The sequence below is a fragment of the Exophiala dermatitidis genome (genome assembly GCF_000230625.1).
Source record: "Exophiala dermatitidis NIH/UT8656 unplaced genomic scaffold supercont1.5, whole genome shotgun sequence".
In the NCBI taxonomy this organism is placed as follows: Eukaryota; Fungi; Ascomycota; class Eurotiomycetes; order Chaetothyriales; family Herpotrichiellaceae; genus Exophiala; species Exophiala dermatitidis.
In genome coordinates, this window is record NW_008751650.1 from 2,344,790 (window position 1) to 2,367,892 (window position 23,103).

Genomic DNA, 23,103 nt, shown 5'->3' on the forward strand with positions numbered 1-23,103 from the left:
GTACTGTCATTTTACTGAGCCTGACTAAGCTGGCGGCCAATTCGGGAAAGTCTAGCGAGAGCGCACTAACGAAAGATACCCCCGGCGTCGTTGTAGTATTGGTTCGCTTTAGACTGCTTTAGTCGATGGACAGTCACGGGCCGTGGCCCGATTGGGGATTAGTGCTGTTCTACGATTGGGCCATGATCATCGCTTAACACGGATCCGCTCCACAATGACAGACACTATCCCAAAGTCAATGAGGCTAAATCAACCGCCGGCGTGTTCGGGGAAGCTACCTAGGTACTTCTTACACAATTCCCCCCGCATCCCGCTTCATCGACCACCGTTCAACCTCTTCAACGCCAATCCCATGGCAATCCCTCTGGCCCCTTCATCCCGCGCAGACTAATCACGTCCTCTTCCTCATGGTCTCAGCCACCGCCATTTCACATGGTCGCCGCCAAGCTGCCCCGGACTCGTCTGTCAAAGTTCCGGGGAAGCTCGGTTACGCATGACCATTGACCACTTCAGACGATCTTCTATCATTTTCTCGTCACGTCGTCTTCGTTTACATCTCATCATCTTGTCCTCTTGTTCTGGTTTTTGCTCGAGCATTTGCTCTTACAGTCGGTCGTAGTTCAGCTGCCGTGGTACGAGTCGTCGGGAGTTCTACCGCCATCTTCTTGCTGCCTTATGGACCAAGTGTCTCGCAAGCACGGCCAACAGCATCCTTGTCGGCGTCGGTCTCGACATCTATCTTACATAAACCCACCTTGATGTTCTAGACCCCACAGCATCGACCACGACCACTTTATGAATATACTCTCTGCATGACCTTGTCTATGGTCGTCCAAACCATGGACCAACCTATGCAATGGCACGAAAGGTTTCATTGCCCGTCATGCTCCAAATCGTTTGTGAGAAAAGCGCATATGTTGCGTCATCAACAGCAACGTCAGTGATTTTGGTTCACTTCCCCAATCTAGATCTTCTGACTTGGAGGCTATAGATGTTGCACAAAGACCGTTCACATGCACCTTTTGCTCCAAGTGCTTCAAGCGAAGGTAAACATCACGGACCGTACGTAGAGGCAGCGAGAATCGACTAACCTCCTCCAGTGACGTTCTTCGGGCGCACCAATTTAGGTGTAAAGAGCGAGGAGAGGCACCGGTCCCAGAAGGGCAGAGCAAAGGCCGGAAAAGATCATCATGTCAATCGTGCGTGAAATTGCGGACGAAATGCGACCAAACAACTCCGTGCAGTCGTTGTCAAGAATTGGGCAAGGAGTGCATCCGATGTGAGACTTCTCCCACTACCGTTCACCTCGCGTGCCACTGACATCGTCTAGCTTCGAGTCCACAGAAGCCACAGAATCCCGGCAGACCGAAAAGCCGTGATGCAATATCGATCCATCATCTTCTCAACGGGCCGGAAGGTGACGACTTTGTCGGACGCTTCCCAATTCGTGACAATGCGGAAGCTTTGGTTGGCGAAGATGATGACGCTGCGATCGCCGAAGCAGAGGATTCCTCTGAAGCTTCCCATTGGAGTGAAGACTACGAGCGAAACGACATCTTCGTCGGAGCGGACATGGCTGATTTCGGCGTTGCTTTCGATACCTTCCTTGGAGGATTCGAGACCATGACCTTCGGCTCCTTTCCCCTGCCTCACGATATGTCTCAGATCACCAGCTGTGGCGGAGTGGCGTCTGGAACGGCCCTGGCCCTTGAGCCCCGCGCCTACGAAGTTAGGCAGCTACTGATGGCAACAGCGTCTAGGCTTGCCCTGGACTATCCCGAAGATCCAAACATAGCACATTTGGGTGCCGCCATCCAGCTTCTCACTCACACCGAACTGGATCATTGTGTCAACCTGTACTTCGCCAACTATCACCGCCACTGTCCTATACTACATCCGCCGTCCTTTCAACCTACCATGGTCCCAATAGCTCTCCTGCTCAGCACGGCTGGCCTCGGGGCTATGTATTCTTCCGAACCTGCAAAGGTGGCATGGATGAAGACTTTGTTCGATGTGATGGAGGCATATATCTTCAACTTACCGGGTATAAGGGATGAAATGACCGGTAGTTTCGAGCTTTCAAAGGCTCCGGACGAGGACACTCTCCACTACCAGTTTCAGATCTTCCAATCAGCATATTTGATGGTGGTTATGCAGTTTTTCTCGGGCAACTTGGCTGCAAGACGGAGGGCAAGGCGGCAACGGTTCTGTCAGGTTTTGAGTGTATGTGGCCGAGCTTTTGGTACGGTTGGTGTGAGCTGACCCATGCTTCTAGCTCGCTCGATCGTTTGGACTTCCGACAGCACAACATCCAAGTATCGTCTCAATACCAGATGAAATCTCATTCCAACGTTGGGTACGGAATGAAACCCGGATTCGGTGAGCATAATCTGCGGCCTAATTGTGCACAAGGATCATGCGGCTGACCTTCTACAAGAACCATGAACATCATGCTGGCATTAGACTCGGCCATGGGAATCTTCCACAACTGCCCCCCACGAATCAACTACTGTGAACTGGATCTGCAGATGCCCTGTCTTCCAGAATACTTTGAGTTGTCATGTTACTCGGAAATGTTGCAACGGTCAATGTTTCCTCGCACTCGGATGAAATTGATTGATGCCTTCCAGAGACTCTTTGCTCCCCCCGAAGAGCTCAAATTTGCCTTTCAAAACGAGATGCTGTGCTGTTGGGATATGCTTTACTTGATTCACGGTATGTACGGTCCAACGACGATGTTAAAACAGCTTCGGGAATCATATGCTAATGATGCACATTTGCTTTGCAGTGCTGTTCACTCATTGTTGGCTACATCTATTGGGAAATCCGCTAAACCGCGTATCGCCTTCCTCACTCGCGTGTGCGCCGTCCAACATTTTTGAACCGATGAAGACCGCTCTAGCCAATTGGAAAACGTTATGGGATGAAGCGCGTGGTCGGAGGCCAATCTCGCAGGTCCGTGAGATCGGTTTCGAAACATCCGCCGATAGCTACTGGACTCTTACGAGACTGGTTGTGCAAAAATTCGAAATGTCTGTTGAGAATGGCGCCACCAACTCATCCCCGATGACGACGTCGACTTTTGGCCTTGATTTCATGCCCCTGGAGGCTGATTGCGATAATCAGGGCGCCCATCTGAGGAAGATCCTGAGAAAATGATTCCGGACAGTCAGCTCTGGTAGTATATCGCTCAAGGGACGCTGTGCTCTGCCATCATTTTGCGCACTCTTAAATATATATTTGTCTCCAACTTTATCGAAATTCTACAAAGCCTCACATGCTTGGTGGCTTAGTCCGTACGAGACGCAAACCGACGACGGCAGATAAAATTCCCAGATTCGCTGCCTTGGTCTCAGTCAACATCTGCGTGTTCAACCCTGGTAAAGGGTGCCTCGGATCATGCACCGTGTCCACGACATTGGGGAACTTCCGATAAACACCACTCTAGCCACCTTGACTATTTACACTTGGGACCAGCGTTCTTACCTCTCTACAAGTCAACAGGATTCATCCCACATTGACAGCCTACTAGTAGTGGTAGAAGGTCCCGCAATGAGAGCTTATGGCGTGATGAAACTCAACTCATCTGGAGACTGGTGGGGACGCCAACTTCTACCCATTATTACATGCCTCGGCTCATTTATGTGGTATCTGACAATTGCTGTCCCTGTGCAAAAAAAACCCGTTGAACTGCTTGATGGTAAGACGCTCTTCAGGTCCCAAGACTCTCGGTGAGGCATCTAGACCTTACCCGACACATCCATTGACAACGCAGCCATTCATGTTTCTGAACTTGGCCAAGTTGACACTTTTGTTTATCAGTGATGGGTGCGGAGCTGGGGAAAATACCCACCCCCCGCATAACCTTCAATGACTGCCCAGACCCACCCCGGGGTTTCCATCGGTTTTCTCGCTCTCCATGTTGGTCCAACAGCAAGCATCTCCATCGGTCTCTCTGCTAAACTCTCTGCTAAAATGAGGGGTAGAAAACATGTCCAGAAATGGCAATCATGGACACCTGCAAGCAAGGAATCAAGCGGGCACGTCAGTAGTGGGAGCCCTTCAGCCTTCCTGTTCCATGCTCTACTACGTCGATTTCGTGGGGCGGTTGCTCATAACCCCGGCTTTACCTTGAAGTGAGTAAGTACAGGTGAGGATACGCTGCTTTCATCGCTCCCCTGCTAGGTAACTCGGACACATTCATCATTGGTTGACAACGGTCACTGCGGAATTGCAACATACGGAAGCCTGCCTAGTGCACCACTATCCGGCATCTGCTTGTTGACTCTGGATTGACTGACTAGGTCATCATTTGTTCCTTTTGAAGGTCGAACCTAAGATATTTATTGTGTCTTGATCGGAGACCTCCTCTTACACGGCCTGTTGATTGCGTGGCACAAGGACTTGCAGGGCCCTGATATTCTGGGAATTCTCAGTGCTCCACGGTATTGTATGAGAATGGCATCCTCCTCCTCAAGTGGCGGTGGTGATATACCAACCTTAGACACCAAATACTCGGGCGTACCCACCCGACTCAGCAAAGAAGCCGTTGACGCCAAAGTGCGGCTGTATTCACAGAAAACGCTTCCTGACAGCGTGGGACGAAGAAGGACTGCCCTGCCACCGGGAGTATCGCGCGACCAGTTCGACGCTGCGCTCTCCGAGCTGAAACATGCGTTGGGCAACGCGAATGTCGAGGTCAATGACAAGCCCTTGGTGGACGGGTGGTATATGGAACATCCGTAAGTCAGCCAGTATAGCCAGCAACCCGGGAAAAGTCCCCTTCGGTTGAATCAAAAGCCCAAGCCATACTTTCTTTGCTCAAACCTCGTCGCTCTGCGTATTTCTGTACAGAACGACAAGTGATTAACTGGCTGACTGTTTGCAGAAACACCCACGACGCATACCACATAGTCGACCAAGAAGAACTAATCTGCAGCGCGGTGGTCTACCCCTGCAGCACGGAGGAAGTGCAGACGATCGTACGATGGGCCAACAAGCACAAGATCCCCATCTATCCGATCTCCATGGGCCGCAACATCGGCTACGGTGGCGCCGCGCCGCGTGTGCCCGGATCAGTGGTTTTGGATCTCGGCCGGCGGATGAATCAGATTTTGAATCTAGACGCGGACAATGCGTCGTGCATCGTCGAACCGGGAGTCTCGTACTTTGCACTGTACGAAGAGATCCAGCGCCGGAAGCTACCTTTGTGGATCGACTGTCCAGATCTAGGGGGTGGAAGTGTTTTGGGCAACGCAATCGATCGTGGTGTAGGGTGAGCAACCCTTCCCTTCCCACTTGAACCGCCTATCTGAGCACTCAAGCACTGAAGTGGAAAAGGCCAAACTGACATTTGGTATCTACCTACTAGGTATACCCCATACGGCGACCATTTCGCCAACCACTGCGGAATGGAATTAGTCCTACCGACAGGCGAGCTTCTCCGAACCGGAATGGGCGCGATGCCCGGCAAAGACGGGGCCGACAATCCGACATGGCAATCCTTCCAAGCCGCCTACGGGCCCTATATAGACGGGATCTTCAGCCAAAGCAACTACGGGATCATCACCAAAATGGGGTTCTGGCTAATGCCCGAAACAGGGCACCAGTCATACATGATCACATTTCCCCGAGAAGAGGACTTTGAACAAATCGTCGAGATCATCCGACCATTAGCACAAAAGCGAATCCTAGGCAACATCCCACAACTACGGCACGTCATCCAAGAACTCGCCGTGACGGGAAAACCACGATCATTCTGGTACGACGGACCAGGGCCTATGCCGAGATCAGTGATTCGCGAAAAAGCATCCACTTTGCCCTGCGGCGACGTGTCGTGGGTCTTTTACGGCACCCAGTACGGCGACAGTGCATCGATCCAAGCCCAATTGAAAATCATACGACAATCGTTCTCGCGCATCCAGGGAAGTAAACTATTGTTTCCCCAAGATGTCCCACCCGACCATTACCTCCATTCACGGGTCCAAGTGTGCAGTGGAGTCCCCGTCCTGCGCGAGCTAGACTGGTTGAACTGGCAGCCCAACGCGGCCCATCTGTTCTTCTCGCCCATCTCGCCCACAAAGGGCAAAGACGCCGCGTTGATTCATTCCATCATCACCCGTCTACATGCCCGGTACAACTTTGACGTTTTCCCCACCATGTGCGTCGCGGGTCGCGAGATGCATTATATTGCCAATATCGTCTATGATCGCGCCGACCGGGATGCCAAAAGGCGTGCTACGAATCTCATGCGTGATATGATTCGCGAGTGTGCGAAACATGGGTATGGAGAGTATCGTACGCATTTGCTGTTTGCAGACCAGGTCGCCCAGACTTATAGTTGGAATAATGGCGCCCTGGGCAAGTTTAACGAGACTATCAAGGACGCTTTGGACCCAAACAGTATCCTGGCGCCGGGAAGGAACGGGATCTGGGGTCGCAGGTTTAAAGGGAAAGGGTGGGAGATCTTGGATGGCGATACGAGGAATATGTTGACTGATGGGGTGAGTCCGAAGTTGTAAGAGGCTGTCCTGTTAAGAGCAAGACTTGGGCGGAGGTGCCGGGGGTATACTTATAAATCTATGTCGACAGTGGGTGACCCTGAGAAGTGAAAAGTCCAGTCCCTAGATACTAGGGTACAAGGTACAGTACAGCAGTAGGTCCGTACAGTACTTTCAGTGTGTCTGTGCCGACCCTGGCGTCCAGACATTAGTGATGCATGGCATTGGCACCAGCGAGACAAGGCTGGACGAGCCTGGGCGAGGCTGAAGAATCAAATCCAGTGTACTGAACAAATTTATGCGGGTTGAAATGATCGATATTAAATTATCATACCCCTAACTACCGACCTTGGGCCCATCGAAGCCTGACCAGTGACTGCAGTGGACACGAAGGAACTCCTGTAGGTTCAACCAGTTCAAACCCGTTCGTTCAGCTCGTTCCTCTAGTTCAACTGTCCAACAGTCCACAATCCAACAACCACTGGATAGTACTATTAGTAGTACTCAATTCGACCCAACACAATTCCCGTCCATCAACACAACGGTGTGATCTTCCCCGTTTTCAACTCCTCAGCCACCTGCGCCGACAACTCTGGCCACCGCTTAATAGTATCCGCTTCGGCATCATAATCGTAGAGAACATTGTTCTGCACCAAACAAAAGCGTCAGCTCATCAGTAAATCGTTGCTGTTGCCCCTTCCACATCCTCTTCCACACCCTCTTCAGTTTAATGCATAACATACCTTGATCAAAATACTATCCGGATCAATCTCCTCCCCATCACCAACCTTATCCAGCGCCGTATGCCAGCGATCACGGAGATCTTCACCATTCGTCTGTGCACGCCGAACGCGAGGAAACCGTATTTTCTCATACACTCTCGTCTGAAACACACACACATCACAAAAATCAGCATCACACCACATTCTTCCACCCTCACTCATATTCAGGTATCCACTCACCGCCAAAGCAACATTCCCCTTCCCCGCCAACAGCAAACACTGCGCGAGGACGGCCGCACTCTCCGTCGCCTGACTAGCGCCCTGCGCACTAGTCGGCAAATGGGGATGACAGCAATCCCCAACAAGAGCCACAGTATGGTTCTTACTGACCCAAGTCGGGATCGGGTCACGATAACAAATCTTCCAATCGAGACACGACTCGGTCTTGCGGACGACAGCGGCAATGCGCGGATCACAGTCTTCGACGAGTCTCCTCACTTCTTCCATGTTACCAGGTTGAAACCAGGACTCTTTAATGTCTTCGGTGTCCTTGTGCGTGATGATCCAGTTGAATTCCTCGCCGTTGCGCAGTGTGTTTTGGACTAAATGTTTGTCCTTGCCGATCCAGATGTTGACGCATTCTTGTTCCACGAATTCGGCGGTTAATGGGTCGCCGCGGAGGTGGGAGCCCTTGAAAAAGGCTCGGAAGCAGGCGTATCCGCTGGATTTGGGTTTGTCGTCGAAGCCGAGGACGAGTTCGCGGGCGCGGGATTTTATTCCTAAACATCAACGGTCTGAGGTTAATACACTATTGTTTCCATGGGAGTGCGGGGCAGTAGATGGACAAGAGCCGATCTTCATCAAGAGAGACGACAGTAGAATTGTACAAACTCACCATCAACGGCAATGATGACATCCGCCGTATGTCGTTCGCCGTTCTTCAATGTCACGGAGGGGACTGTATCGTCGTATTCGACCACCTAGACAGACACATTGAGGACAGATTAGCAATGGATCGACAAAAAGAAGGGGTCAGCACGGATTGACACGAATTGCCCGGAATCAATGCGCCAGTTGTGCGTGTGCCTCTGCCAACTGCACTCATTACTGACCTCACTCCCCATATGCAAAGGAATCCCCTTCTCCGCAACAGCATCCAGAAACCCCTTATGATAATCTCCCCGATGGCCAATGAAACCCGCCATATCCATCAGCGGCTGCTGCGCCAAAATCTTACCATCGTGCCACCGTCGTATCTGCATGAGTTCCGACTTGTTTCCGATTTCCACCAGACGCGCTCGGAGCGAAGGGGACCACCGATCCAGCAGCTTCAATGCATTTTCGCCCAGTCCTAACGAGTCGCCTAGCCGTAGGAATTCTCGGACTTTTTCGAACATGACCACCTCGAACCCGGCGCTGTGCATTGCCAGTGCGGTCGCACATCCTCCCAGACCGGCTCCCACGATGATGACTGTGCATAGTAACAAATGTTAGGATAAAGGAATGTCTTTTGGCCACGAACAGGCTCCACGTGTTTGTTGAATGGCAATGCCCTGCCCTAGGCAACCTACCTTTTAGAGGTCGCTCGCCTCCTATCGACCCCATCATGGAACAAATCCAGACACTCTTGAACGCAACACCAGGATTATATCGCGAGTGGGATCCTAGATCCTGCTGAAATTTGAATTAAACTTGTCGAATGCGAATCCACCAACGGCGTTTTTCGCGGTCTGATCAATAACCACCACTGTGCCGCGCGAACTTCTCGTGGGTAGTATCTGTCCTGCGCAACAATGCGATCTTAATCCGTCAATTCAATAGTAAGAAATTCGACAGCGAAGTGCCTTAAACCTTTTTGCTTCTGTAAGAATTACAATGTAGTGCAGTAGTGTACACTTGTCTGCCAGTGTCCCAAGAATCTGAATGTTCAGACCAAACCAGGATGATCAAGGGGGATAAACCCCATTTTGTTTCGGGAGACGGAAGAGACGATACGGCGGAGCCGCCGACTAGGGTTGGGGGAAAGGCGTGCCAGGACCAAAGCCATGCATACCTACTGGATGTCCAGTACCTACCTGTGAGAGGTTGCATTATTATCAGCAGCCAGCTTTCGTGTTCGGGGCGCCGTGTCATTATCCCCCAGGGGGTAATGGTAGACCTTTGAGAAAACGAGATGCCGGCTTCCGAAGGCAACTTGTCTGTGGTTCAAAGTTCAGGTTGTGGAGTAGTTTTCCGAACATAACATTGTGCTAAGGTTCGGATCTGGGGCCAGTCATTGGTCTATTGACAGCTGACCACGAGTCCTTTTTTTCTCTCTTTCTCCGTCTTTGGTGCCGGGGTACAAACTCAAGACGGGGGCGGGATACTCCCACCCTGGGGAAGGTCGGAAAAGACCCAGCAAGGCCAGCCAAAACCTAAACTTTGAAGATGTGTGCCGCGGCTCCTTCTTGTCTCTCCAGGGATTCCAATCGCGGGACTGCAACGCTAGGGTTACGATTTTTGAACTGGCGTGGCTCGGGGAGAAACCCATTTCACGATCTAAAATCCTTTGGCTAGACATCGCGTCGTGGGAGTCTGTCGTTTCCTGCCAGATCGCGAAGATGGGTCTGTCTGGCCCTTGGAGCGAGGAGCGGAAGCACACTTAAAATTCAGGATATGATCCGTGCCCCTTTCTGCTTAGGATGCTGGGACATCTCCTATCTGATCTGTGTGAGTTGGTGTTGGAGGGGTCGTGGAACTGGTTCCTTTCGCGGGGCCTACCGGTGATCACAGCTGCCGAAGTTTAGGCCCAGGTCAAGTCAAGCACATGATTGATGCTGTTGTACCCGCTGAAGTGCTTCGGTAGTAGTAGGACCGTTTGCAACAACAGCCGGTGTTCATCGGTGTTTATTCCTTTGTGTCTTGCTACCCCTCATTTCCCCTTTCCGTAATGGGATCAACTGTGGGAGATCGTTGATGCGCAGTGGTTCTTGAAGTAAAGACACCTCAGTAAATCAGACGTGAGTGACTAGGTAGGTAGGCTATACCCCATGTTTGGTCTTTCCTGGAGCCGAGTTGGACTCTATGGGCCTCTTGTCGCTCGTGCCGTATCCCGAGATGACCAGGGGACGAAAAGTTAAGTAAATGGCTGTAGGTTTATTTGAAGTGTCGTAAACACAGACGTGTGTACCTAGAATCCAGCGGTTTGCTGTTTCGCCTTCTAGCGGTGAGTTAACACGGTTTCGCTCAAGCCTCGCCGCATTTGCGCCAAAGTCTAATATCCTACCTCTGTCAGCTGAGGCTTGTATCTTTCTTCACCGATCATACCAAAGGCAAAATGTCTGTCAAGACAGTGGGCTATATCGGCCTGGGCAAGGCTGGCGCGTCTATGGCGTCGAACCTGCCGAGAGCGGGTTTCCATCTGGTTGTGAGAGACGCCGACCCTGCTCGGGAGCAGAAATTCGCACAGGATAATCCCAATACGGTGGTTGCCGAAGCTGGCCCTTATGGTTTCGAAGATTGCGATGTCGTCGTAACCATGTTGCCTCAAGGGAAGGTGGTCAGAGAGGTGGTATTGGGTGAGAATGGAATTGCCAAGGGATTGAAGCCAGGTAAGCGGTCTTCTTGCAGCCGAGATCCAAGCGAGTTTGGTCCCTGGAGCACTCAAATCAAACAACATCGTTCTCCCTCAACAGCATCCAGGCCTGGGCTTCAGCAATCGACTGACGCCCATTCATTTGACCACCAGGCGCAATCATAGTCGACACATCATCCTCATCCCCATTCGACACGCAGCGGCTCGGCGAAGACCTGGCCTCATTGGGCTTCGTACTGATCGACTCGCCCGTAACTCAAGCCCACCTGCACGACACCGACACCGGCAACGCGACATTAATGGTCGGCTCAAACTCTTCAGACGCCATGGCCAGAGTCCTTCCGGTCCTGCAGGCGATGGCCAAATACGTGTTCCACATGGGCAAGCTGGGGTCCGGACACGCCATGAAGACGCTGAACAACTACATCAGCGCGGCGTCGATCGTGGCGCTTTCCGACGCTCTTATAACGGGCCAAAAGTTCGGCTTAGACCCAATACAAATGATCGACGTGCTCAATGTGGGCACAGGCCGCAACTTTTCCACCACCGACAGCTATGCCACTGACGCCTTGCCGCGGAAGTATGCGTCGGGCTTTCAGTTGGCGCTGTTGATCAAGGATGTGGGTATTTCCAAGGAACTGTTTGAGAAGATCGGCTTCGACACCGACATGCCGGATTTGATCCTCAAATATTTCAGGGACGCTATGGATATGTTGGGCGAGCCGGCCGCGGATCATACGGAACTTTTGAAGAATTGGGAGAAGAGGGCCGGTGTGGAGTTGAAGACTGGAGAGCCGAATGGGTCGAGTGTAACTGCTTTGAAGAAGTGAGATACCAAAGCAGCTGGATCAGGTAGCATGTCAATGATGACCATCAACTCAGACAATAAAAGGGGGCTGCCCTTCAACCGCTCGTACTTGGCCAGCACTGGCAGTACTAGGGACTTACCTACTTACCTTCTAGACGAGGCTGAGGCAAACTCACCTGTAGACATGACACGTGAAGCGAGTCCATTGCACGTGAGGCGCCATCCGTGCAGTGATCAGAAGCCTCGATGCCAAAAGAAGCAAAAACAAAACAAAAAGTATCCGCCGCTGGCCTCATTTGAACCCCTGACCTTTTTGTCCAAACCGACAAAAAGATTATTCCCCAAGTGCCGGGCAGAGTGGGCACCGCTCGTTCGTCGGTGTCCGGCACCGGACTTCTTGAGGGTCTTCCGGAATTCTGGATACTACAGTAGACAGGTCGGTCTACGCCAATCTATGGAGCGTGCTCATCCGGAAGGCAGCGCCTAGACAATCCCATGCAGAGTAGAGCCGAAGCCCTGGCAATGTGTTTTGTCTAGATGCTGGTCTTCCGGACTGGCACAGATTGGCGCAGCCGGTCCTGGTACTGGCGTATCCGAACGCCTCCCAGTTGGACCATGGGATCAATTGGTGACAGAATTTCTGGGGGTTGAACATATAAACCATGAATAAAAGCGGCTGCAGTGAAGTGACGCCTGGACCCACAGGGGTCAGCACCGCTAAGACACAGCTCAGGGTGAGGTACAAGTGAGGTACAAGTGAAGTAGAATCAGATTTCTGCCACGAGCGAGGGCACTTACTGAGTTGAGTGGTCATCGCCATTATTTCCATTGTCTTCATCTTCCAGTGCTCTCAGACATCCACCTTGACAACTTGATCATCTCAAACATCCATCTGGAAGACTTGATCATCCCTTTCCTGACGTACCAACTTCACCATTGTCCAGCTCGCTTTCCAACCAAATCATTTGCTTTCTCGACCGCCCATCTGACCAACACGCTTAACCTACAGAAACACTGAACCAACTCCTCCATTCGCACAACATGTCTCTCAACGACCTCCACAAGAAGAAACTAGCTGCCAACGAGGCCATGAAGAGAAAGTTTGAGAGGGACTGCCAGAGATCACTTCCCAACTTTGAAGTCCGCATGATTCTCGAAAACAAGTTCGCTACCGATTCGGTCTTCATCTCAGCCCGACACTGTAATATCATGGAAAAGATCTTCGACGCGGTCAGAGACAAATTACCTTTGGTACCCTGCCAGCAGATCATGGGCATCGACTTCTGTGCTCCAGTCTTTCTGCTCCAAGAAACGTCAAAACAACTGCCAGAATTACGTACAACAAAGTGGGTGAAAGTCAGATGGGGCCGCGGTTTGCTTTTCAACCGTTGGTACAGGCGAAATTTGAGGGACAGTGATCTCAAGATCGAGATCCATCTGCGCACCGATGAATGTGTGTTGGAAGAAGTCGAGTTCAAACTCCAGCGTGGAATAGATGCCTACCACAATCGCCGCTTCCGCACTTACAGGCCTAACACGCCGACTGATCCTGCTGATTTCAAGTGGCGGGTCAATCCCCACGATCAAGAAAATATCGTGACTGAGTTCAAAGGCATCACTCGAGCACCAAGCACCAACGAGTGGTTCCCGGAGAGGAAGGTGCGGGCCAAACCTGAAAGCTCGCCGCAGCCCAAGCGTAGGCGGATTATGGAGACGTCAGCAGAGACAAGCGCCGGCGAAGGCAAGGAGAAGGCTGAGGGAGACAAGGAGAAGGCCGAGGAAGGCAAGGAGAAGGCCGTGGGAGAGAAGAAGAAGGCCGAGGAAGATAAGGGGGAGGGTGAGGAGGCAGGACGGGGGAAGGTTGTTGTTGCCGAAGAAGAGAAGACAGTGTCAACGACTTAGAGGTTGACCTGAACATCGATCATTATGACGGTGAATGATCTGAACGCTACGGTTCTGGGTCAACAAGGGAAAATCGACGTGGAGAGCAAAAGTCGACCCCTTGGAAATCAAGGAGTTAAAATTGAAATTGAGCTCAATACTGAGACAGGACACGAAGCATTTGAAAGATGAAGCAGCTTGAATGCTAGAAAGTCAAAAGGATGATGCTACAGATGCATTCGATATCACATGGTGTAGTCCAGACTTCAAAAACGGCAGGTAGTTGTGTCATTCAGTCGTGAAAGAAATCCAAAAACAAACCTAGTTTACATGACGATGCATTTCTGCGAATTCTCGTACTGAGCGCCCCAGCGGTCAATCCCCGCTTGGATCTCGTTCTCTCGCTGCTTCTCCTTGACAGCGCCTTTGAAGTTCGTTTTCAAAAACTTCAGCAGTTCCCGGTCAAGGTTTTCTATAAAGACAACGTCAGTAGAAGTTCCATCAGTAAATGTGGTGAGTTGGATCGAACTTACCACTCGTAGCTTCCATAACTACCTCCTCCCGGCATAGAGGGCAATGACTCTGTTCTTCTCTTTGCATGACAACCAAACACCTAACACAAAAGACATGTTTGCAACGAAGTCGAATCGGCTTATAGGAAATGCTAAAGCATATTGGACATAGGTAATCGTTGAGTTGAGGGATAACTTTCAAAACCTCTTCGGAAATGGTGAAGCAAGTGGCTTTGGCTAGATCTTGCGCAATAAAGGGCGACTTGACCAACGTGTCCGACACGTGTGACCGAGCATGCAGTGCAGTCCGCTTGTCAAACTTCTTCATGATCTTGTAGAGAGCGGTCCGGTTGATTTCCTGGAACTTGATAAACCGAAGAAGCTTCACATTGATCCGGAGAAAGCGGTCTAAAGCCATGGAACCCCCCTTGCCCAGCTTGAGAATGTCGCGCTGTTGAGCGGAAAGAGCTTTGCTGAACTCTTGGAATTGTTTTTGTGCATGTGCTGCGTCGCGCGTGCCGGCATCCGCTTCGTGAGATGAATAAAAAACTTCGGCGTCGTTGTAAAGTTCCAATATCTTCCTCCACGCCTCGACTTCCTCTTTGGATCGTTTCGATTTGGAAGATTTGATCACCCGCAATTCGTTTCCTAAACTGACGATTTCATCCTGTAGCCGCGTCTGTTCAGCCTGCTGCAAGTGGTCGAGGTCGGCCAGCTCCCGCCGTAATATTTGGAAAAACTCCGAATCTGAGGTCAAAGGGACTTCGATGGTCTGAGGCTGATCCGGCTGGACGACATCATTATCTGGAGCACTAGTGTCGTCTGACACCGAGTCTGCCTCTGGTTCTGTCCCATTGGGCTCGTTGGGCCCTTGTGGTCGAGCTCTGGACTGTCCATCGGCAGACTCTCGTCGGCCGCTGGCGGATGATATACTCGCTCTGGAATGCCGAGAAAGGCGCAATAAGTTGCGGCGTGTTTCAGGACTTAACCAAGCATCCATGGGAGAGCCATCGCGGGGATCTATGACAATCGTGAGTCTCGGCGTAAAGCTGTATTCGTTTCCATCGAGCGAATAGTGTAATAAGACTTCGCCAGGCTTCTGTCCAGCCTCCGAAGTGCCAGAGCCGACATGCTGCCAGAGTGCATCAAGCGTATCCTTGTCCAGGCCTAGACTCAAAAGTTCACGCTGCACTCGCTTGATGCACTTCTTGAGCTTCTTGTACGAAATAGCAGACTGTACCCAGTCTGGAGGATACTCGCCCCGAGAAAGAGCTGCTTCATAATCCTGGCCGAACTTCATGGTGGAGCATGTAAAGACCCAGAAGGTGGATGGGGTTGGGAGAGAGTCGTGTGAGCGGTCGGACCTTAGTCATATGATATGCTTGGTATGCGTGAGCGATGTGGCCTCAGACTCCGCACTGTCTCATGGGGCGGTGGATTGAATCGGTGGAGGCAAAGTAAAGATGCTGCAGACATTATAACCATTCCTGGAGCAGCGATTCCAGACCTTGGATCTGGCTGTGCGCCAGTTATATCTGCACCTGAGCGGCAACATGGGCCACGAATGAAATTGCCACCGGCGACCACGAGGGGCGAGGATCGAAAGATCGTGAACAAAGATGCGAATCAGAAAAGGCAGAAATTTCCCACGTCAAAGTGTCAGGTCGCGCACGTGATATATGACATAATCTCAGCATGGAGTCACGTGGTCACTCCCGCAAGGCTGAGCCCGCCACAAGCACGAGGCTGCACATGAAAATGGAAATGGGCGCAAGGACACAGCAAAAGTACTGCTGGCTGCGCTCTCACTTCCACAACCTCGAATCAAGCGGCCCATATTCCTCCCTGGTCATCGCATAGGCTTTTGAGGCTTGTAGACATGAAATCGCCGGCAGACATTGGCTGAGCAAGCAAATCTCCCTTGGCAATTCTCCTCGACAATGGGTCAAGGGCAATCTACGAACAATGCCGCCGCCCAAGAAGACGTCCCAGCAAAATCAGACTACTATGACCTTCTTGGTGTCGATCGAACTGCCAGCGATGACGAAATCAAAAAGGCCTACCGTCGCAAAGCACTCGAGTTACATCCCGATCGCAACTATGGCAATGTGGAACATGCCACCAGGCTCTTCGCCGAAATCCAGTCTGCCTACGAAGTCCTTTCCGACCCCCAAGAACGAGCCTGGTATGACTCGCACCGAGATGTTCTCCTCCGAGGGGACCAGGCCGCCGGGCCCGGCACCGACGAGTTTTCCTACAATATTCGCATGACTACGACGGAAGATGTGTTGAAGTTGATGATGAAGTTCAATGGCCGGCTGGAATACAGCAACGCCCCTAGTGGGTTCTTTGGCGGATTGAACGACTTCTTCAAACAGCTCGCCCAAGAGGAAGACATTGCGTGCCAATGGGAAGCGCAAGAGCCGATGGACTACCCTGAATTTGGCCTGGACAACGATGATTACGAGGATGTGGTACGGCCGTTCTACGCAGCCTGGAGTGGGTTTGCGACCAAGAAGAGCTATGCATGGAAGGATCAATACAGGCTGTCCGACGCCCCGGATAGACGGATCCGGCGATTGATGGAGAAAGAAAACAAGAAGCTGCGGGAGGACGCAATTCAGGAGTTCAACGAAGCGGTCCGTTCGCTAGTTGCTTTCGTGCGAAAGCGGGACCCTCGAGTCCAGAACAACCAAAAGTCCGAGGCTGAGCGGCAGAGAGCGCTTCGTGAAGCAACGGCGGCACAAGCAGCCCGTTCGAGAGCAGCACGACAGGCGAAACTGCAGGAATATGATACAGAGGCGATTCCTGAGTGGGCTAAATCGAGGGATAGAGACGAGCATGAAGGGGGGTTCACCAGCGAGTCCGAGGTGGAAGAACATGAATACGATTGTGTGGTATGCGATAAAACGTTCAAAAGCGAGGCGCAGTTCAAAGCCCATGAAAAAGGCAAGAAGCATCTTAAGTTACTGAAGCAGTTACAGAAAGAAATGCGCCATGAAGGTGCAGAGCTCAATCTGGACAGTCGAGATGCAGAACCCGATCCTCAAGACGCCTTGGTAGAGGAGCAGGAAGCGGACGAGACCCAGAATGGGAATCGAGCGGACGATGCTCATGAAGTGGAGGATCTCTCCGATCATGGGTCTGACTACGCTGAGCAGCACCCACCGACAAATGGTACGATCAATGCGAGGGGTAGCGGGGAAGTGTCTGAGGATATATCGGACGATGACTACGCTCCGCGCTCCGATATTGAACAGCGGCTGGTCGGAGAGACAGCAGAGCTTGAACAAGTCACTGCCGGATTGGAAGACACCAGTTTAGCAGATACCCCCGCCACATCCGATCCAGAAGAGGCATCGAAGCCTAAAGTCGGCAAAGCGAAGCTCAAAAGGGCCAAGAAGGCGGCGCAAAAAGCCACGGGACAGTCTGATCGTCCCATCGCCGAGTTCACCTGCGCCGTGTGCAAAGCCGAGTTTCCCTCCAAGACAAAGCTATTCAACCATATCAAGGAGAAAGATCATGCTGCCCCTGTAGCGCAAATCAAAGGGGCCAAAGCAGGGAAGGGCAAGAAAAGGAGATGAATCCGGCCTTTTGGTTTTTCTGAGGCCGAGATCTCGCTTGTGTTTCGTCGTATGATGGACTAGCTTTTTATGCATGCATAGCGAAGGCGTTTGTGAGCGTATGTAGCATGGATGCCACAGGCGGTGTGTGGGAGTATTGAGGGCTGAATGTAGTAGTAGTGGGCCTGGCCTGTGTAGGGCCAAATGTACCATCGTGAAAACTGTTCCAGCTGTACCAGGTCTTGTTTCAAGCACTGTTCTCGACAGTCATCCTGCAATTTGTCTTTGTGTGTCTCCTTGAAGCGAAGGCAACGGACTGTTTCATGGTCGGTGAAGGCAGGTTGCGATCTGGCCAATCAACTGCCGAGACGCCGGCCAGGCCATTCGAGGCCCATTCTGCCTCTTCCTCCCACCGCGTCCTCCGTTGCTACAGTTAGACTACCATCATGTATCTTGAAGTCATCCCACAATCTCTGTCACCCTGGTCCTTCTATACCGCCATGCGCTGTCATGGCCAGTGCCCCTCTTGCTTATCAACAATTTTATAAATGACTGTGGTCGGGCCGTGACCAAGCCTGTAAAACCACCGACCTTGTCCCACACCGGAACTTCAGTCTGACCAGAGACATACTATACCTTGCAATGATATCTCAGTAGCAGCAATTCGCTGTTAACGATATACGAGGACGCCTCAACCCCAAGCCAACGGGACTCACTCACAATGATAGACAATCGTTGCGCAAACCCGGAGCTCCAGTTCGACGTGGACCACATGATCCTCGAATACAGCCTCCACCAAGCCATCAGGACACACTTCGACCTCCTATCACTGACTACTGGCCCTGCCCCTTCTGTGAACTGGAATGCAACTATACGCAAGTCAATTACAGATGCCCTGCGCGTCCTGTCCATCTTCGACTCGTTCTTCCGTCTTTTCAAGTCTACTCATCCATCTCATCGCCCCGGTCCGGAATTTGCATTCAACCTCGACGTGCTTGAATTTCTAGTACTGGTAGCCAGTCGAAGGTGCTTATACGACCGCCATTACTTGGCGGATAGCATGTGCGAGGGCTTGCGCAGAGAGACGGCGCAGCACCTCACCCATCGCCGGCGATGGCTCACCGCGCGAGAACGACAGGCTCGCCGACAAGGGAAGCAGGCGGCATCCTCAGATGCAAAAGCCGATCTGCCATGGGACGTGGCTCGGGACGTCGAATCCCAGATCTACGAAGCATGGGACAGCGTTCAAGCAGCGTTGGATCCGGAATCTCACGCACCACCCTCACCTTCACGCCTTTCGCGGAGCATCATGCCTCCTTCAGCAGGACAACCACACCCCTTGCTGTTCGACCTGATCCCGCGATTCATGCTGATATCCGCCCAAGTCGCCGCCGTGCTGGGCCAGAATACGAACGAGAAGTGGATGGATCTCGTCGGCCAATTCATGCTCCAGGCTAGCATTGAGTCGTTGAGGATCAGGCTCGGTACAGCCCATCATCATCCACTGCCACGTCTACAGGAATGTTTTGCATGGGGATATCTTGACCTGCGTGACTTCTCCTCGCTGGGTCCTAGTTCTGACGCAGATGACCCCGTTGAAGAACTGGGTCCCAACTACGGATTCATCAATGACCTCTTCTGCGTCGGCGAGACTTCGGATGCGGATGCGGATGCGGATCCTTCTACAGAAGTGGCCCAGTGGACGCAGATCCGGCTGAAGTGGATGTCGGAATTTACGATGCCGGCGCACGCTTCTGTACTGTCGATCAATTGCCGACTTGATCGGCTGGGGAAAAAGTATCCCCTCGACAAGTTTGAGGAGGATGTTGTATCGTTTTTGTCCGGGGCATGGGTGCATGCCTGTCAAGACGAAGCTTTTGGAAAGCCGGTCCTGGTCCAGATTGAGGAAGGGCATCTCAGGGGTCTTGGCGTCGATGCGGCAGAATTTGATGAATTTATGATCCGGGTCGGGTTGAAGAAGGACTGCAGGCCTGTCGACGTTGAAGTCGTAAGACAGGCCGTCGAACTAAACGTGGCATCAACGGGGGGTTGAACACTATACAAAGAAGGAACGAAAAGAACATATGCATCTGGTTGAAATGCAGTGGGCCATGTGAGCGACGCCATATCATGAAAGAAGAACAAGCTTGAACTTGGTGCAACCACGATTGTCGCGCTGGCTCCACAAGCTCCGAGAGGACTTGACGGCTGGGCATAAACACAACCATATTGGACATGGCTAGGAACAATACGGACTCCGTCTATACCTGTGGTATCCGGGTGAAAAGTTTGCTGAAAAGCATTCACATCTACCCCTCCATACGTGGAGGCAGACACGGGGTCCGCTTGGATACCTACTGGTTGACCGAATTGAATCGGCAGGTCATGAGTCAGTCCTCGCTGAACATGGAAGACTCTTGCCTCGCCCTGAAATCCGACCACGACCACGATGACAACAACTACACCAACGATGAACGAGACCCGACCATACCTCTACCACATCGTCTGCCCGTACTTCTACCATCCCTAGCTCACAGCCAAAGAGTCAAGACTGCGAAGACTGACTCCTACCACTACACTACCACCACCTTACACTACACTACATTCAGCTCCTAGTGACCTACATTATGCTACTATCTACCTCATATAAATTATATCACTTTTCGATTTTCATTTCCATTCCCGTTTCTATCTGACTGACACAGTGACAAGACAAGCTGAACAAAAGAAAAAAAAATAAAGAGAGAAACTTGAACTCCTGGTAACGCGTTGCAACCGTCATAGCTACCCACGTTCGAGGTTGCGCGTGAAGATGAATGTGAACGTGAACGTAAACCCGAGACACATTATTGGTCATGTCATGTCGTCGTAAGAGTGCTGTACCAGGTAACCTTTTATCCATCCATCCGTCCATTTACCTTGAGCCCATCTGTCCCGATCCGATACCATCCACAATAGCCATTTATCCTGTATCGTGCCCACGACCATCCCTTCTCCCCCCACCATTACGCCGACGCCGGTACAATAATACCAGCGTGCTGCACACTTGCAAAAGACAAAAGCAAACTGGCCCCTTCTTCCCATTTCCCCGCCGCCCTTCCTCCCCCTTCCCCAGCTGCGCATTGCGTAACTCAATGAGAAAAAGTAAAAGTCCAGCTCCGCAGACTCTGCCATTCGCGTTCCCAAACAAAATACTAATCCTCGGGATACTCGTCACGGACATTACTGACAAACATGCCAGACTGGGCATCAAATCGCTTGAACCACTTTCCGATCTCGATGGGAAACGCATCGATAATATTGTCCTCTTGAATCTCATGACGTTGCAATAGGACAATATTCTCCTCGGCGACGTAGCGAGTCGACTCATCTTCAACCAGAACATTGTAAAATGGTTGATGACGGCCATTGGGCAATCGATCGACTTGGTTCATATGGATCCATTGCTCCTGCATGCGACAGTAGGGATCCCACCCATAAATGACGGCGAGATAGCCGCGACGACGGTGCCGAAAGATCTGGCCTACGCAGTACCTGACCACGAAGTTACGGGGGTCGGAACGGTACTTTGCCGGGCGGGATTCGTGGTCAGAATCTTTCAGCTGATACAGCAGGTTCCGGTACGCGCGAGCGTCGGGAAGCACAGATGCACGAGGCAATATGTATGTCTCGAAAAGATGGACGTCAAGGTCGAAATACTCGAGGAAATGGGACGTTAGCACCGACAGATGTTGGCGTATGTGTGTCGCGCTCATGTGCGTTGCTGGCACCATTACTAGAGATAACAGTGCCGCGTAGGTAGCGCGGTGTCGGTCGATCGGATGCAGTGGGGCTCCTGCGTAGTGAGACGGCGCGGCTAGGATGTTGTGTGCTGTGCGGGTGAGGAGGCTGCGTGGCGGCGCTGCCGATAGGTATGATGCTACCTGGTCGCTTGTTGAATGCGGACTGATGAATTGCAGTTGTGTTTGGAGTCTCTCGAGTGGCACGGGTTCTGCGCTGCGGAACGGGTCCATGTATAGATTTGTCAAAGGATAGTCGTCCGTCCCTATGGTGTGGAAGTCGTTGTCGTCCCCTGACTGGTATCCTTCCGGTAGTGGGTTGCCATCCAGGTCGATCCCGTCTGGCGGATGGACCAGGGCATGCACGTGGAATGGATAGCTGCATGGCGCCGCGTGCAGTCCGAACTGTCGTGCCACGTAGCAGTAGATGACTGCTGATATCAGAGGCACCGAGTTGCGGTTCGAGCTGAACAGCGCCACCCCGAGCCACATGTGGTCCAAACTATGGTAGTCGCGATCGTCGTGGATGCCCACCCATTTCTTCTCCAGCAAATGGGCTGCGACAGCCATGGCTTTCTGTCGTGGTGTCATGTCGTCAATGTCTGGGTGTGCGGCGTGCACTGATGCCGCGTACGAGTCTAGTCGTGCAATCACCTGGTCGGTCAGCATGGAACAGAGGAGTCAGTGTGAAAACGTTAAATATTGCTTACATCGTCAATGTCTCCTTCGGCGCGCTCGTCTATGATGAACATGTCCAGGGCAGCCAGCGGTCTTTCGTATTGGTCGTTTCTTGGATCTGGCTCAGCGTCCATTTGGGCCCATTCCTCTGCTGCGACTAGTCGATGCAGACAGCCCAGCGTTGCGTGACACCAATACCTTGGACGAAAAATGTTAGACTAAAGTACAGACTGGTCAGTTGGAACGGTGAAAAAACTCACTTCTGTGCTAGGTGGTTCTCGGAGGAAGAAGCATTCCAAAACATGTCGAACAAGGTATCCTTTGCATCATAGCCTTCGTCGAGGATTTCTTTGAGAACGTCCAGACGGCCCACCTCCTCGGTGATGATCTTGTTGATGCCGTGCCGAGTGGCAGCAGCGGCGAGATGGCGGTGGGCATATAAGCCTTTCCAGTCGGTGGTCGCGGCGTCTTCGAACCTGGCTTCGATGTCATGCGCGCTGTCCCACCACCGGAATTCCCGCTGACAATAGGCCTTCCAGATAACTGGCTCATTGGCAACATTGGCAAAACGACGGCATGTTTTCTGCAAGGCCACTGTTGAGACTGGAGGGAGGTAATGCAAGATGGTCTGAAGCACTTCATCGGGTAGCTCTGCTAAGTGAGTGCCCATTGCGCCGTGGCTCCGGCTACGGGCTGATCAGACACAGAGTAATTCTTGATACTTGTATCTGAGATAATATCGTCTCCAGGGGTCCACGACATCCACTTGTTGAAATCATACAGTTGGAGGGTTTGAAGTGAGGCGATCTGAAGCGAGTTGAGGCGCCGTCGCAGAAGTGAAGTTGAAGTCGCCCAACTCGGAGACGTCATTTACACGTCGCATCCAGCCGCCCAATCACAATCCACATTCCATACCTGCAGTGCAGCCTCGTCGTCGCGGGGAGATATTCACGGCCATACTAGGACTACTACTACCTGTAGTATTGACTGGTACTCCATCTGATTTCACGGAGGACTATCCTGCCAGTCTGCTTCACAATATTACATCACTATCCGAAACCACTGCAACTGCAGTCGATGGCCTAC

The 23,103-nt window shown here is 51.9% G+C and overlaps 9 protein-coding genes across 10 annotated transcripts; 6 read left to right on the forward strand and 3 right to left on the reverse strand.

Moving 5' to 3' along the window:
- Window positions 1–856: 856 nt before the first annotated feature.
- Window positions 857–3,159, forward strand: HMPREF1120_06410 (uncharacterized protein; the record flags this gene model as incomplete). Its single annotated transcript, XM_009160612.1, has 7 exons — window positions 857–940; window positions 992–1,046; window positions 1,101–1,199; window positions 1,331–2,223; window positions 2,276–2,379; window positions 2,438–2,715; window positions 2,789–3,159. 7 exons carry the CDS (start codon window positions 857–859, stop codon window positions 3,157–3,159), a joined length of 1,884 nt encoding a protein of 627 aa, XP_009158860.1.
- Window positions 3,160–4,458: 1,299 nt separating this feature from the next.
- HMPREF1120_06411 (glycolate oxidase) lies at window positions 4,459–6,521 on the forward strand (the record flags this gene model as incomplete). Its single annotated transcript, XM_009160613.1, has 3 exons — window positions 4,459–4,742; window positions 4,889–5,275; window positions 5,372–6,521. 3 exons carry the CDS (start codon window positions 4,459–4,461, stop codon window positions 6,519–6,521), a joined length of 1,821 nt encoding a protein of 606 aa, XP_009158861.1.
- A 278-nt stretch (window positions 6,522–6,799) lies between these two features.
- On the reverse strand, window positions 6,800–11,740 carry HMPREF1120_06412. 2 transcript variants are annotated; one of them, XM_009160614.1, is made up of 8 exons: window positions 10,529–11,740; window positions 10,249–10,483; window positions 8,794–10,190; window positions 8,335–8,693; window positions 8,118–8,202; window positions 7,463–8,001; window positions 7,244–7,384; window positions 6,800–7,147 (listed from the first exon to the last, which is right to left on the reverse strand). In XM_009160614.1, exons 3-8 carry the CDS (start codon window positions 8,828–8,830, stop codon window positions 7,034–7,036), a joined length of 1,275 nt encoding a protein of 424 aa, XP_009158862.1. In that variant the 5' UTR covers window positions 8,831–10,190; window positions 10,249–10,483; window positions 10,529–11,740; the 3' UTR covers window positions 6,800–7,033. The 2 variants fall into 2 exon arrangements, with proteins under 2 accessions (XP_009158862.1, XP_009158863.1); XM_009160615.1 differs by having other exon boundaries at window positions 10,249–10,421; window positions 10,488–11,740.
- On the forward strand, window positions 10,539–11,626 carry HMPREF1120_06413 (2-hydroxy-3-oxopropionate reductase; the record flags this gene model as incomplete). The annotated part of the gene is made up of 2 exons (XM_009160616.1): window positions 10,539–10,812; window positions 10,950–11,626. 2 exons carry the CDS (start codon window positions 10,539–10,541, stop codon window positions 11,624–11,626), a joined length of 951 nt encoding a protein of 316 aa, XP_009158864.1.
- Window positions 11,741–12,645: 905 nt separating the features above from the next.
- Window positions 12,646–13,506, forward strand: HMPREF1120_06414 (uncharacterized protein; the record flags this gene model as incomplete). The annotated part of the gene is made up of 1 exon (XM_009160617.1): window positions 12,646–13,506. One exon carries the CDS (start codon window positions 12,646–12,648, stop codon window positions 13,504–13,506), a length of 861 nt encoding a protein of 286 aa, XP_009158865.1.
- Window positions 13,507–13,585: 79 nt separating this feature from the next.
- HMPREF1120_06415 (uncharacterized protein) lies at window positions 13,586–15,606 on the reverse strand. Its single transcript, XM_009160618.1, has 2 exons — window positions 14,019–15,606; window positions 13,586–13,957 (listed from the first exon to the last, which is right to left on the reverse strand). Exons 1-2 carry the CDS (start codon window positions 15,295–15,297, stop codon window positions 13,812–13,814), a joined length of 1,425 nt encoding a protein of 474 aa, XP_009158866.1. The 5' UTR covers window positions 15,298–15,606; the 3' UTR covers window positions 13,586–13,811.
- Window positions 15,607–15,937: 331 nt separating this feature from the next.
- HMPREF1120_06416 (DnaJ protein, subfamily A, member 5) lies at window positions 15,938–17,581 on the forward strand (the record flags this gene model as incomplete). The annotated part of the gene is made up of 1 exon (XM_009160619.1): window positions 15,938–17,581. One exon carries the CDS (start codon window positions 15,938–15,940, stop codon window positions 17,579–17,581), a length of 1,644 nt encoding a protein of 547 aa, XP_009158867.1.
- Window positions 17,582–18,281: 700 nt separating this feature from the next.
- HMPREF1120_06417 (uncharacterized protein) lies at window positions 18,282–19,613 on the forward strand (the record flags this gene model as incomplete). The annotated part of the gene is made up of 1 exon (XM_009160620.1): window positions 18,282–19,613. One exon carries the CDS (start codon window positions 18,282–18,284, stop codon window positions 19,611–19,613), a length of 1,332 nt encoding a protein of 443 aa, XP_009158868.1.
- Window positions 19,614–20,754: 1,141 nt separating this feature from the next.
- HMPREF1120_06418 (F-box protein 21) lies at window positions 20,755–22,687 on the reverse strand (the record flags this gene model as incomplete). The annotated part of the gene is made up of 3 exons (XM_009160621.1): window positions 20,755–21,993; window positions 22,050–22,215; window positions 22,278–22,687. 3 exons carry the CDS (start codon window positions 22,685–22,687, stop codon window positions 20,755–20,757), a joined length of 1,815 nt encoding a protein of 604 aa, XP_009158869.1.
- Between the last annotated feature and the right edge of the window lie 416 nt (window positions 22,688–23,103).